Genomic DNA, 15503 nt, shown 5'->3' with positions numbered 1-15503 from the left:
CTCACTCAAGGCGAGAAAAATGAAATTTATTTAGGGAGAACGGATAACCTTTCATTTCTTAAAATCTTCAATTTGCACTAACTTTCATAACAGCTAGCTAATCTAAATCCCCAACAAATAACAGTAAAAAAACAAAAACACAAAAGAAAAGAAAACAAGCAAACAAACAAACAAACAAACAAACAAACAAACATGATAATACCACACAGCACTGTATTGAATTTCACCAACTGCATGGCGATGTTGACCACGGTAATTCCAATTCCATTAATGATAATGGTTTTTATATAGCGTTTTTCCACTATGTGCTCAAAGAACTTTAAAAGTATTACCCCTGGCACGATCTACGAGTATGAATAATGAAGTAATACAACGTTGTAATACAAAACAAACAAAATTACAGGACAGATCTAGGACAGTGGTGTATCGTCAAGAACTTCGTGAATGAATGATAATTGTTGAGTTACTATGACGACGACTTATGGTTTTAGAGAAGTGTGGTAAAATTACTATCAGATAGCCCTCAACACAATGCATGTAAAATGGAGAATATGTGCGTTGCTTATGGATCCAAGAATGAATAGGACAGTACAATATAGTTACTTTGGAATGGTAAGTTAGAAATGAATGTGACGTGTCAATCCTTCTACTACGGACCATGATTACACGTAATGGTTAAATCATTCAGCATTGATGTCTGTCTCCAAACAATGCACATATTCTGTAAATATAAAAGGGGATCAAATATCAAAAGTAATATGATAAACGGATTTCATTTGTTAAGCTATTTGAATATCATATTAAATCTTCATAGACTGATATGGTACGTATTTGTGACACAAAAGACAGATGCCATCCTAAGTGAAGCGGCGCACCCACTACTATGGTACAGGACTATTCTACACCGACATCGTATAGTGGAGAAGTGGAAGGTGTTCCAATGTGTCATACGCAACGTTTTAAAATATTCTTTTATCTCAAGAGCTGTAAGATACTTTCATTGGACGGTTTGACAAACCAAGAGTCTATCCCTTGATTAGACACATTTAGTTCATTTACTTTAAGTGTTTTATTCTCGTCAAAGTCTGTGTGTGCATGTATGTATGTATGTATGTATGTATGCATGTATGTATGTATGTATGTATGTATGTATGTATGTATGTATGTATGTATGTATGTATGTATGTATGTATGTATGTATGTATGTATGTATGTATGTATGTATGTATGTATGTATGTATGTATGTATGTATGTATATGTATGTATGTATGTATGTAGAAAGAAATGCATAAGGAACTAATAAACCAGTCCGTATATATAGCTGTTAAATCCGACGTTTCGAATAAATATTCTTTTTCAAAGGAAAAATTGGCGAGACAGAGAAATGCCAGGTGACAACCCGAACATTTCTAAATATAATGGAACAAAACCGCGCGTGATATAAATAAACGGTTGTACGTGGGATAAGTTCTAAAATTCGCACGCACCTAATAGAACCCAATAGAATACGCCTGAAATTTAAAAAATACCCAATAATCATGATAATTAGATTGGGAAAGACGAGAATAATCTATTAATTCCAAGGGGTTCCAGCGTTCCAAGACGGAAAATGATTTCTTCTTCCTTCAACCTCAAAGCTTTCTCATCACCAGAAACCTTACAAATTCCTGAAATGGACATATCTGATACATTATGATCGTTTGTAATAAAATGCATAGATACGGGATAGTTACGATTCCTTTGTCTGGTCAAACGGAGATGTTCCACGAAACGATCACCAAGACGACGTACAGTTGAACCTATATATAGAAAACCACATTTTTGACATGTAATGCAATACACTACATTAGTACTAATACAAGTAAATCTACTTGTAACAGGCACTCTGTTCTTAGGGCCAAAAACATGATTAGTATTAATAATGAAACGACATGTACCACATCGAGTACGATCGCACGGAAAAGAACCAGCATTAACTTCCAATTCACGTTGTTCTGTACGTACCACCATATCTCTAAGACTGGTATCACGACGCCAAGCTGTTAATGGTACTGCAGGAAAAAATGAATTGGTAACCCTATTAGAACGTAAGATATTAAAATGCTTGTATATAATGTCTTTAACTCTAGTTGAAAAGGGATGGTATGTAAGAGCTAGTATGGGACGATCGTTGTTACTCCTCTGATCATTATGTATGTATGTATGTATGTATGTATGTATGTATGTATGTATGTATATATGTATGTATGTATGTATGTATGTATGTATGTATGTATGAGAGCTGAATAATTACAGTCTGTAAATCATTGAGTGATCAAGGTCCGTAGTAGATGGATCAAAACGTCACATTCATTTCCAATTTACCGTTCCAAAGTAACTATATTGTACTGTCCTATTGATTCTTGGGAACCATGAACAATATATTCTCCAACTTTAATTCACTTTGGTACGTACAAAATCTACCGTACGAGCCTACGTTCTTTAGATAAAACGTTTCATTTGCATTGACATCGCTGTCACATAAAAAATAATACACCCACGTTACAACAACAAAACTGCATGATAATCAGTACGGTGGTCTAAAAATCTGCAGGTCTCATTTTATTAAGAGAAACACGTTTATAACCATCAATCACTACTCCACGTGTCTTGAAAGCAAACAGGCTTTAAAATGACTAAATGACTGTCACAGCTGTTACTAAACAGGTTACCATGTAGTGCATCACTTAGAGGGTATGTTTGAACAGATGTTCGATCGAAGGAAACAAAAAACATTTCACATTAATGAACGTACAGTTACACATAAGGACGGTGTCAGTGATGTGTGGATATTCCAGGTTAATGCTTAAGTTGGTCCTCTGTGCAGCAGCATTTGTATGTCTGTTCGAGCTGTATTTTCTTAATTCATTTAACCACCCATGGCCAAAGTAAGTACATTTTTTTCTATTCCCCTCTCTCCCCAAAATGTATCATATATATTGTTCTACCTAGTTATAGTGCTTTTCCCCACAGCGAGTCAAAGAACTATCAAGATAAGTGGGCCTGATCACAAGGTTTCATGTTGAGATATACACATATATAAAGAAAACACACAAACATCACTTACACCGTCTGGGCTCTGTATTTAGTTAATGATATAAACAGTAACAACATGCATACTACTTTAACAGATTCTACCAACCTTCACTGGTTGCTGACCATGGATTTTGTTTGAACTTCAACAGATTATACCTTGTGTAATAGTATATATGCTGTTACTGTTTATATCATTATCTAAATACAGAGCCCACACGACGGTGTAAGTCATTTTTGTGTGTTTTCTTTATGGTGTATATTTCAACATGAAACCTTGTGATCAGGCTCAGGATCAGGCTTAGAGATTAGAGGCGTGAACTAATCGAAACTTAGATTTGTATTATAAGCTACAAACGTTTGCGTTTTTCAGTGTTCCACTTTGTTTTACTTAGAAATCTTGAATGGACTTCTGAACTGTTGATTTCTATGCATACGTTCTTCTTACTAGCGCCATGAAAGCTTACATATTTGGGATATACATTTTTGATATAGAGGTACCAGTTAAACCTAAAACTCTTATTTAGTGTTCACCATTGCAATTTCTCTACACAGGGTTAAAACTAGCCTCGGTAAGGTACATGGTGTACAAGGAAACGAGAGTAAGGTAGATACATTTACCTTTACTGCCGGTCCAGATACATTCGACAATGTTACCACGAGGATTGCCTATTACAGTGAATCGACTTGTCAATCTCTGAAAAACATAGTGTTCATTAAAACAGCCAAAACAGGTGGAAGTACGATGTCAACCATTATCTACAGATATGGTTTAAAACATGACCTGACAGTAGCAACGGATCCCAATCAAGATTCTCTTATTCATGAAGATGAGACTAGACAACATTACATCATACAAACATACAATTGCAGTGATTTCCCAGGGTACAACATAATGGCCAGTCATATATTCTACAACAGACCTGCTATGGAAGAAATAGTTCAAAATGCCAAATATGTCACAATTATTAGATCACCACTCACCCGACTGAAGTCATCTTTCTACTTCAGCGGGAAGGACACACCCTTTCATAATGCCTCCAATCCATTTGGGGAATATGTGAAGCAGCAATATGACAAATTTATGACAGCTCAAATTGTCCATGACTTCAGGGCATATATTCCCAGATTCAGACTGCCTGTCACTAATGATCCTGCCAAGTTGATGCCAGAATTAGAACGACTGGATAGCGAACTTGACTTGGTTATGATAACAGAATATTACGACGAATCATTAATATTACTGAAGAAATTGATGTGTTGGGAATTTGAAGATATAGTATATGCTGTATCAATGAAGGCTCATACCATCTATCAACCTCCGATTACTCCACAAATGGCAGACATGATTACAGAGATGTCTTTGCGAGATATTCAATTTTACAACTATTTCAATGAAACCTTTTGGAAGAAAGTTAACAATTATGATGGTGATTTTTCATCTGATCTTGAGACATTTCGGAATCTCAAGGAAGATATAGGTAGTAAGTGTTACTATGGCAACGAATCAGATTACTGTAATCTTTTACATTTCGATGCACACAGAATCGGTGCCAGGTTAACACGGAATAACAGCAAATGGAACTGCTAGTTTCATATTTGTCATATTTACAAAGGCTTTAAATTTTGACAGTGTCATCACATCAAACTTCGATTCCTACCTCTACTTCCAAGTGTGGATTACTAATGATGATTTATGCTTACAACATTTAGGTATAATTAGCTCGCACCTATTTCAAGACAGATTTTAAAAAAAAATTCAACTGCAGAAATTTAAAATGGATATGATTGTAAATAATAATCTGTGTTTGTGTCTGTTAACTAGATAACAACACTAACATATAGTATATACTACTGAATAGAACATTGCTCTGGAAATTGGCGCTATAGAAATTTGATTGATCACTACGTATCACACCATGTTATGGCTGTGCAACCTGTGTGGCAACACCACAGGGGGCTCAGACTTATTTAGTTATTTTTACGAAAACAATCAAACAAATAAAAAACACGTTGTAATTCTTCCTGCATAGAAACATTATTGAACAGATATTGATTTGTAATTTATCTGCCGTTCGTGTTTGTAAGTACATGATGACGCTGTTGTTAATGTTTTGTCGTTTGTTTGTAAGTCAGTTTATTTTTATGTTTGCTTATTTAGTTTTTTTCGTAAATATAACTGAGCCTGTGGGCAGCACTAGTAATGGTGAAGACTGTTGATTCCTTTGACACCTTGACTATTCCAATAGATTTGGAGCAGATATACAAATGTGCATGTAGTCGCGGTTACCCAGACTCTCACCACTGGGCGCTCTGCCTACAAGACCTCCCTTAGTCTTGGTTACCCAGACTCTCACCACTGGGGGCTCTACTATGAGACAACCCAGACGAGAGTGGTCTCGTAGTAGAGCCCCAGCGGTGGGAGTCTGGGTAACCGAGACTAGAGCAGATAATGTTATTTGTCAGATTGTTCCAGTCACTTACAGTGAGAGGATAAACAATGGCAGACATAACCCCCAGCCGGTCTGTTATATGGCAAAGTTATTGTACAAGTTTAAATTTTACCTTGAAGATGAAGATTGGGTCAACCATCTGCCAGAATAGCAACCATACCTCTCACAATGTTGATGCACACATTTGAATGGCGTCTTTCGGGATGAAACTTAAAAATATAACAAACAATTTACTATTTGACCTTCAAGATGAAGGTCAAGATCAAAGCTTCAGTGTCAAGCTGAAAGCTTACCTCTATAAATATAGGAGCAGACACTAGAATGGTGAATGGTGTCTCCAGATGAAAAAACCTTCATAGGACACTGAGTACAATGTTAGTTGACCTGACCTGACCTTGAGAATGGTATGTTATCAAGGTATAAAAACAAAGCTGTGGGTAGACACTTGAGTGGAGTCTCTGTGTAGTCAACTTCCTGGGTTATGATGGAAAGACAAATTTTGGCTATTTGGCCTTGAAAATGTTAAGGTCAAAGGTTAAGGTCTCATAAAAAGCTAACCGTACCATTAATTATGTGGGAGTAGACACTTGAATCGCTGCATGTATCAAACATTTGGAGATATGCCCCACATGGTATGTTACCTTTATGCCAAGTTTGGTTGAAATCGGTCAATGCATGTCAGAGGAATGAGTGCATCAACATATGGGTGCATGGATAGATGGACACATGTACAGATAGACAGACAGAACCCAGTGTAATAGCCTCCTCCAGGTGTCACCCACTGGAGCTAAAAAGAGTACTCTTGTGTTAACATGTACAGAATAGACAATGTGTATGAATGAAATGTCTGGTTAATTTGTTAGTATGTTTGAAGTATTGTTCAGTGGGAGGTCAAAATTTGCACTGAATGCTTCACTGATAATTCTAGTACATATCTTATGTAAAACTTAACCAAACAATATGCACACATACACACAAACAGACACACATTTAGCTGATGTATTTAATACCACCCTAAAACAAGTGTAATGAGCAACCAAGAACTAATGACTACCTTTTTGTAACTAGGAATTTGAGGTGTCTTCGATTGTCTTTATAGTATGCCGATATGTTAGTGTACATTGTACTTTAGTTTTATTGATGCTGTTATTCTTCAATTCATTATAAATGATAAATGGTTGATTACTTTGATAAGTTGTATTTCTAATAGGTTTCTAAGTTAGAATTCATTAATATACACAAACATCATCACATGCACACACACACACACACACACACACACACACACACACACACACACACACACACCTTACATTGTTTCATAATATGAAGTAAATGTTTAATGAAATAACAAGACACAGGTCACTATACTTAATATGTTAATGACAAAACAGAAGAAGTCAACCCAACCATCCTGAGACCTTTCAATTACATATCTTCATATCTTTAATCAATGTGTATGTATGTTACACCCAATCTGTGAAATTGCCCAATTCATGAAATGGGTAGGTAACTTTGCACAGTTCATGAAATAGTCAATCGTGTTGCCCAGGTTATGAAGTGGGTATGGTAAGATATGCCCAGTACATGAAATGAGCATCTTTTATAGGACACACACAAAAAAGAATATCAATCAAGCAACTTTATTATCATGTATTTACAAACTCATTACTTCACAATTCTTATTTTATAATAATTCAGTGTAGCTTGTGTTTTTAATGGAGTCCGATAATCAAAACCCCAGTTCAAAACTCTTCCCCAAAAAATTAATTTCGCTTCTTTAAGATTATAATCTATACTCTCATTTGCATAAGGTTGACTATTTTATGAACTGGGCAACGTTACATGCACATTTCATGAATTGGGCAATTTCACAGATTGGGTGTAACATGTACACTCCTGCACTATAGACTGGTAAACTTTACTGAGCTCATATATGACATCTTTTCTCGTAAGTCTTTCTATTTGTAGCAATTCATCTCAACTTGAACTTGAATTATACAAGAAACGATGTAAAATATTCATTTGAATTATACTATTTTTATCACTACCTTCTTTACCATTCCTTTTCTTTGTGTAAATATCTTTGAAACAAAGTGAGAAATTAGCTTTTCAAAAGCAATTCACTGCTGTACAGAGAAGTTTTATATGATGGCGGGTCATTCTTTCAACCCAGCCGAACTTTGCCACGTGAAAACACACACTAGTAAGATGAATTTAGATTTGATTCAGGGCATGTACTCTGTAAACCCTTACTAGATAAGTTTTATTCAAGCATTTACTATGCATCTTATTATGGAAAGAGTGTTCAGTTCCAGTACTTGGCTATTGTGTTCAGTTCCAGTTCTTGTCGATTCCGTGTTCAATTCCAGTACTTGTCAATTCCGTGTTCAATTCCAGTACTTGTCAATTCCGTGTTCAATTCCAGTACTTGTCAATTCCGCGTTCAATTCCAGTACTTGTCAATTCCGTGTTCAATTCCAGTACTTATTAATTCAGTGTTCAATTTCAATACTTGTCAATTCCGTGTTCAATTCCAGTACTTGTCAATTCCGTATTCAATTCCAGTACTTGTCAATTCCGTGTTCAATTTCAATACATGTCAATTCCATGTTCAATTCAAGTACTTGTCAATTCCTGTACTGGTCAATTCCGTGTTCAATTCCTGTACTTGTCAATTCCATGTTAAATTCCAGTACTTGTCAATTCCGTGTTCAATTCCAGTACTTGTCAATTCCATGTTCAATTTCGATACTAATCAATTCCAGTACTTGTCAATTCTGTGTTCAATTCCAGTACTTGTCAATTCCGTGTTCAATTCCAGTACTTGTCAATTCTGTGTTCAATTCCAGTACTTGTCAATTCCATGTTGAATTTCAATAGTTGTCAATTCCATGATCAATTCCAGTACTGGTCATGTCTGTTGAAACTAGTCATGATAAAACTAATCCTGTCTGAAACATTAACATCACAGATTTCACAACACGGTACAGTAATAACATAGTGTTCTTACCAGTCAGGTCTTTGCATGCAACTCTCTCATACATTACATATGATGGTGGCAGGGGGTTATGAATTGGGCAATTGGACATGCCCTCTAGGGTATCACGTGCGATATGACATCTGACAAGGAGCACATACAACTCAGTCATTTCATCACTTAAAGGCATGGCATGGATTGATACTTGATACACTGTTTTATAATACTCATTACCAAATGGACTGTTTTCTGCCATGGATAGTGCCCGACTTGCTAACTGAGGCAAGACATGGCCAAAGTCTGCGGCACTGTCAAATGAATTGTTCTGTGAAAAAAAAGGAAAAACAATTATTTCTGTCTTGAAGTGAAATTCAACTTATTATCATAAGTAGTGTCAAAATTAGTCTGTAAAATATACCATGATGGGGCACCCTTGGGCCTAATAAAACAAATTGTGTGGTTCCGATTACACTAAATTTTACAACAGGTGTGTTAGGTAGATTTTTTTTTTCATGTGTGAGTGTCTAGTTCAGGTTTTCCATTCTTTTCTTACTATCAGATGTACAGCCATTACAGATTGGAAGAACAGTTTTATATTGTCTTTTTAAGTTGATGTCAGTTTCCGCATCCACTCTTTCTTGTGAGACTTCCCAATTTTTGCGATTTTATTTTTTTCTTGAAAAAGTTTTTAAAAAAAGTTTAGGGTCGGCAATGAAAATCTAGATGGGGTCGGGTAACCGAAACCAAACAATTATTTTTTAGGCCTTACACATCATTCAACCCCTATCACAGTCCAATGTTTGATGTGCAGTTCTTACTGTAATTCATATTTGTCCTGTACTAGCTATTACTAGAGTATTATTTTTTGATCAAATAAACAACAGTAAATTTACTAAAAATTGTTAAAATACCAATAATTGGACAGTGTACATGTACATGATGACGTTAGGGGCACTGATTTTTGAATGTAGACAAAAATCAATTTGATTGTATATATCTTATCATACTGTGTGTAATGCTACACAAATATGTTTACCAACAGTTGAATCAATACTGTTTACAGTGTATGATATCACAGATAATTCACTATACATAATTCAACAGTTTCAAAAAATGTATGTTCCACTTATAGCTCCAGCAGCTGTCATATACAATTTTGAAAATTAGAATACTTACTTCAATGAAAGTAACAACTTGTAACAGACCAGTGAGACACTTCAATATTACTTACTTCAATGAAAGTAACAACTTGTAACAGACCAGTGAGACACTTCAATATTACTTACTTCAATGAAAGTAACAACTTGTAACAGACCAGTGAGACACTTCAATATTACTTACTTCACTGAAAGTAACAACTTGTAATAAACCATGTTCACCAAAACCAGATACTTCAATATTACTCATTACAGTGACTAAGTGTCCACAAACTTTAAAGTGATGATTAGTAGATTCTCGAACTCTGCAACAGAAATTGAGAAAATTATACACATTTAACACAAAATACTATCATAGATCCAAAGAGATTTATCAGCTTGGTTTCATAATATAAAAAAGGATTATTTTATCACAAGCAAGAAGAAGTACATCAAGTCTAGATAAAGTAGTAGGACAAGGTATTTCCCACTTGTGATAAAATAACATTCTTTTATAAAACAGCATCAATTTGACATATATAGCATTAGGTAAATTGTAATACTACGCAATTTGAAAACAGTATCTAACACTCAGATTATCATCACCCATTATTGCCTTGAGTGTGTATTGAGATAACTACAATGAAACATTTTATGGATTAAAACTGTGAAATTAGAGTGGTTTATTTTGTACTTTATTGATACTTACTTGACTTGTATACCACAGTCTGTTTCTACTGCAGCACAGTTGATAAGTTCCACCATTAAATCATCTAGATTACATACACCAAGGTCATTAACTGCATACTTCTTACAAACTTCAATCCAAGTAACTATGCTACGTCTGTAAAAGTGCATTATAGGTGACTCGGCTTGATCTTTGAAATCCTATACAAATAGAGTAACCATGGCAACAGAATTTGAGTATTTGTATTTGTTTACAGAGTATTAATATGAGAATAATTTACTTTATTGATTCAAATAAATTTTAAAATTTAAAAAAGAAAGCTCCACTGTCTATGCAGCTCCAGCAATCAAGGCATTATGAGCACAATATCGACCTAATTGAAAAGCAGTCAACATAAAAGGAACTCTGTGATTGGTCAATTTGCTGCTGAATAAGGACAGGTTGTAACTGGTTGAGGGCGATCTAACATATCTCAATGAGATTCCTTCAAGACATTGATGGTGACATTATAGATTTTGTAGTCAAATGCCTTGATTATTTACGATGCATAGACAGTGGACATTTGTCACCTGGTTACTATGTTTTAACACATAATATACTTACATTTCTAGCACCAATTAGAAGAGTTTTCATATCATCTTCTTCCACATCATATTTTTGAGTGAAAAGATTTAAGAATTGAAGAAAGCCATCTCTTTCTACCTTCAGTTGTACTGTGAAGTCACAAACAAACAAACAAACAAACAGTAATATTAAACCACAATATTGACCTCCGTGGTTTTCGATAAGTGTATTATATGAGTGTAGCCATCAGGATCATTTTTTCTTCAGAACCAAATATTTCGACAGCTCAACCAGACCACTTACTAGACTCAAGTCATATGGGAATTTTGACTGAATAGTCTCTCCACTTGCCTAACATTTCCATGCCATTTTTGTTTTACTTTAATTAATGAGCTTTGACCAGAAAGTTGGCATAAATTCTTGTTTTAAATTTACCTCATGTGAGATGATGTCAATCACTTCATCATTAGAACAAATGACAAGATTGGAGCAGGTTTTTTTTTAAATGTATGAATTGTGTTAAATACAAAAAAAATCTGAAATGATAAAACTACATTTATTACATTCCAAATGATAACATTGGTAATTATAAAGAATGGTTTGCAGGGGATCGAATTTTTTACAATTTCTGAAAGAAATACTTTCCAGTTTGTACAGCACGTACCAAATGTCAGATGTGCAACTACCCCTCACCCCCCCCCCCCACACACACACACACCTACCCCCAACAACACACATGAACATACCAAGTGTAGATTAAGACATTCTTACTTCGTATAAGATTTCAGGGGTGTTGTCAAACATAATATTCCTTATAACTTACTGGGTATAATGTCTGATATAACGTGTGGCAGTTTTTGTTGTGCACACGCTGCTGCAGTAATCAAACCAGGCGATTCTGCAAGTTTTTGAGCCAAACTAGATCCCTCCGATGTGTTGTGACCTAGAATTTGTCTAAGCTTTCCTTCATCGGAAGACAGCCATTCACTGATGACGTCATGATGACGTGGTCTATGACCAGAATTTTGAGTAACGATGGGAAGACATTCGAAACGTAGTCTTTCGATGTGGTTGTGTGTCCAACTAGGGGCCGATGGAAATAACATGCATAGATGCCTTTCACCACACGTATCTGGTTCCATACACATTCCCTTTTCATACTGCGAACATTGTCGTATTTGATCGCCGTCCTTTTCGCCTGTCTCCTCCGCTCTAAGTGAATATGCTCCGTCGGCATGTTCTATCGTATCGCCGTCACCAGATAGAGAATCGTCGCCAGCAGCGGTGGACATTTTTTAAGTTTTCCGCCACGAACAGCTGATGCGGAAGTACAAACTTTAGTACTTTTATCGCAGAGGCTCATGGGTAGTTTGTGAAAAATACCTCTTTTGTTTTGAATTCCAAACAAATACAAACATAGATTGACTTCCAGTTGTGTACAGGTACTTTAACAGTATATGAAATTTTATAAAAATGACTGGCTTTGTAGTCTTCTTCAGATATTTCTTTGTCCCATAATATTCAAATATTTTAATGCGTCATTCATTTTCAAATTTTGTGTGAAGTAAAATGTGGTCAACTTCTTTTTTATTTTTCCAGTTACTAGACATTATAGTATTTTCCCAAGGGTTATACGCGATCTCACCACAGGGTCAAAACCTTTTATAGTAATATAATTATCAGGGATACCACATGAATCATAAAGATCAAAACATCTAAGAACAATAGACTTTTACTAAACCCAAGGTATCTATTTACGAATTTTCAGACTGCATGATTTCAAAAATGACCTCACTGACTGATGAAAATGACTGCAGTATTTGAAAAATGAACTTGAGCGAAGTTTAGTAGTTTCTACCTTGTCTGTAAGCGGCCATTGTTTTTCTGGGGGAAATCTGACATAGTATTCGGATGTAAAAATCAAGTTTGGACCCCCTACAATGTTGAGATTGATTTTGCCGACTGAAGCTCTTCTAAAATCGTACGGTTTTGATTTTTTTAATTTTTATCCCAAAATCGAGAAATTACAATCTCACTTTAGATTTTGATCCGTGTCATACCCATAACTCAAGAATCTTGCCGAGATTTCCGAAAAATGTGGACATAAATAAATATCTCGTTCATTTAGGTATATATTATAAGTTGTAACATGATATGTTTAGTGCACAAAAACGGTTTGTTTACATATAACTGGCAAAATCAGGAATTGCTCAGTGAGCTAAGACGGGACGCGGATTAATTAACGCAGTGCTTATTGATGTTCATAAAACTCCACTATACGAAAAGTCATATTTGACAAAGTTACCCCGGCGATCTCTCACGTGGGGGTTGTAGAAAATCAAAAGTGGTACTACCCCTGGACAGAGCTGGTGGGTAGGTGGTCACACTGAGGTAGGGTTGAAAGGTTGGGTAAAGGTAAAGGTGGGTAAATTGGACTTTTCGTGTAGTGCTCGAAAAAGTGGGGACACGTGCACGTGTAGGGAAAACAATCTGGGAGCGTTGGGACGTAGTTTACTGTCCTTATGTCGACACAGGATAAACTTATAATATTGAGTTCAGGCATAAACAGAAAAATGGAAAAAGAAAGAATTATACTTCTCAACGTAGATGACGCTGTCATTAACGACTGAACCTTTCTCTTCGAAACTGTGCTCCGAAAGATGGACAGATATACTGTATACTGTATACAAAGTTGTTTATACGTCCCTGTTCGAAACTAACTTGTCTGTGCAGTAAAAGAAAAGTAAAAGAGTTGTCCGTCCAAACGTAGGACTTTCTCATTATTCCTAAACTCTTCCCGTACAAATACATGGTTTGAAAAATGCCCCCCCCCCCCCAAGTTGCGAAGAAGAGTCTTTCGCTCTTTCTAAGTTATGATTGTTCTTCAAAACACCATCAGTAGACACACTTGTTAACTCTGTTATAGTAGTAAGCGTGGTTTCTTTTAATAAATACACAGAGCCAGGATGAAATGATACCGACGATATACCTCCCAAGGTCATACCGCCCTCTTTGTGTCTCATCCCTGAAATGATTTACTGCCGTAAAGAGGTGAATTTCCGGGGCGATGTAGAGACAGTATTACAAGTTCTTGTCAATAGAAAAGCATCTTGTAATTCGAAGGTCATAAGACAGTGTGAGTCTGAGTAGTTAAATCGTCGTTCATACTTGTACGAACAAGTTGAAAATGGCCAAGGTTACTCCTGGAAATATTTATTGATAACGGGTGACTTCAAATATACTAGTCAGAAATTGACGTATCTATACAAATACTACGGTGATCGTGGCAATTTCGATTAATCCTTAGGAGCATCCTCACTCACTCACTCACTCACTCACTCGCTCGCTCGCTCGCGCACGCACGCACACACACACGCACACACACACACACACACACACACACACACACACGGACGCACGCACTCACTCACTCACGCACGCACGCACGCACTCACTCACTCACTCACTCACTCACTCACTCACTCACTCACTCACTCACTCACGTAATCTTTATGTACTACTGTACGAATGTCCACCACACAGTGACATCTCTATTCAGACATTCACTTAATAGCATGCCTAGACAATTTCTGTTACGTTGTAATTTGAGAAACAAGGACACTGTTGTATTGGTAACAGTAGAATGCAAGGTATTTGTTGTGACTGGACTGTCAGCGCTGTTGTATAGACTTCAAGGTAAATTATTACGTAATAGGCCTGAGGACGTTGTGTTTCCCCATTCACTCAGTTGTCTTTGTTTTGGTAGCTATAGACGATAGACATTTCAAGGAGAGAAAACGCCCCACAAAAGTACAGACCAGACAATGGATTCTGTTTCGTACACGATCAAATACAATCACAGAGTAATGGTGTCCCCTTGTTTAAAATCAGCATGACTTGACTGTTTTACAGACAACTGTACATTTAGCTCGTTCGGGAAATTTGACCCCTTGACCCACTTTACTGAAAGTTTGATGGTTCAAATCTATTCAACAAATTGTGAACAAAACGCTATAAGTTGTTTTAACTCACTGTCATAAACATTCCCAGAGTTTTCAGTGTTAGCAGAATATTTAACCCAAGAAATCCATATGTGACATTTGAAAGTATTGAATTTCATAATTATTTCATAATTAATAGAATGGTCACTTGCTCGATATTTCGCGTCACACATTATGTTAGTAGTGCGATTTTCCTTTGAGCCCAACATCGAAACATTGCTATTTCTTCAATTCAATGTGTCACAGCCCCGGGGGTGCTCTTACTTGTCGAAAGCACAGTCGATACTAGCTCTGAAAATATTCGGGGGAGGGCGAAGACGTGTCGAACCTCGCAGAGTATATTTCCAGAGCTACACAATGAAGATGTAATCTGTACCCTATCGAAATAGTCTCGTTTGAAGGATCATATATATCTCACTGTTATATCCACATGTACAGGCACTCGAATCAATCTGTATGATTTGTGGAAAAATGTATAGTGAATAAGTCACTATACATTAAAAAAAAATCATACATTGATTCGAGTGCCTGTGGTTATATCAATTAATTTCTACAACATTGACACACTATCGTGGTTTAAGCTGATTTTATTTCAATCGGTTTGATAA

At 36.1% G+C, this 15503-nt stretch overlaps 1 protein-coding gene across 1 annotated transcript; it reads left to right on the top strand.

Annotated features, from left to right (window-relative positions):
- The first annotated feature begins 468 nt into the window (after positions 1-468).
- On the top strand, positions 469-4664 carry LOC144445780 (galactosylceramide sulfotransferase-like). The gene is made up of 2 exons (XM_078135419.1): positions 469-500; positions 3629-4664. The coding sequence occupies exons 1-2, from the start codon at positions 469-471 to the stop codon at positions 4662-4664; spliced, it is 1068 nt and encodes a 355-aa protein (XP_077991545.1).
- Positions 4665-15503: the final 10839 nt, after the last annotated feature.

Source organism: Glandiceps talaboti, chromosome 14 (genome assembly GCF_964340395.1).
Source record: "Glandiceps talaboti chromosome 14, keGlaTala1.1, whole genome shotgun sequence".
NCBI classification, from domain to species: Eukaryota; Metazoa; Hemichordata; class Enteropneusta; family Spengelidae; genus Glandiceps; species Glandiceps talaboti.
This window is presented reverse-complemented; position numbering and strand designations above follow the sequence as displayed.

Bases quoted from the DNA above. Each gene is read 5' to 3' on its own strand.
- LOC144445780 (XM_078135419.1), top strand. From the start codon at position 469: ATGACGACGACTTATGGTTTTAGAGAAGTGTG. The intron at 501-3,628 runs GTAAAATTACTA...TTCTCTACACAG, and splicing joins TATGGTTTTAGAGAAGTGTG to GGTTAAAACTAGCCTCGGTA.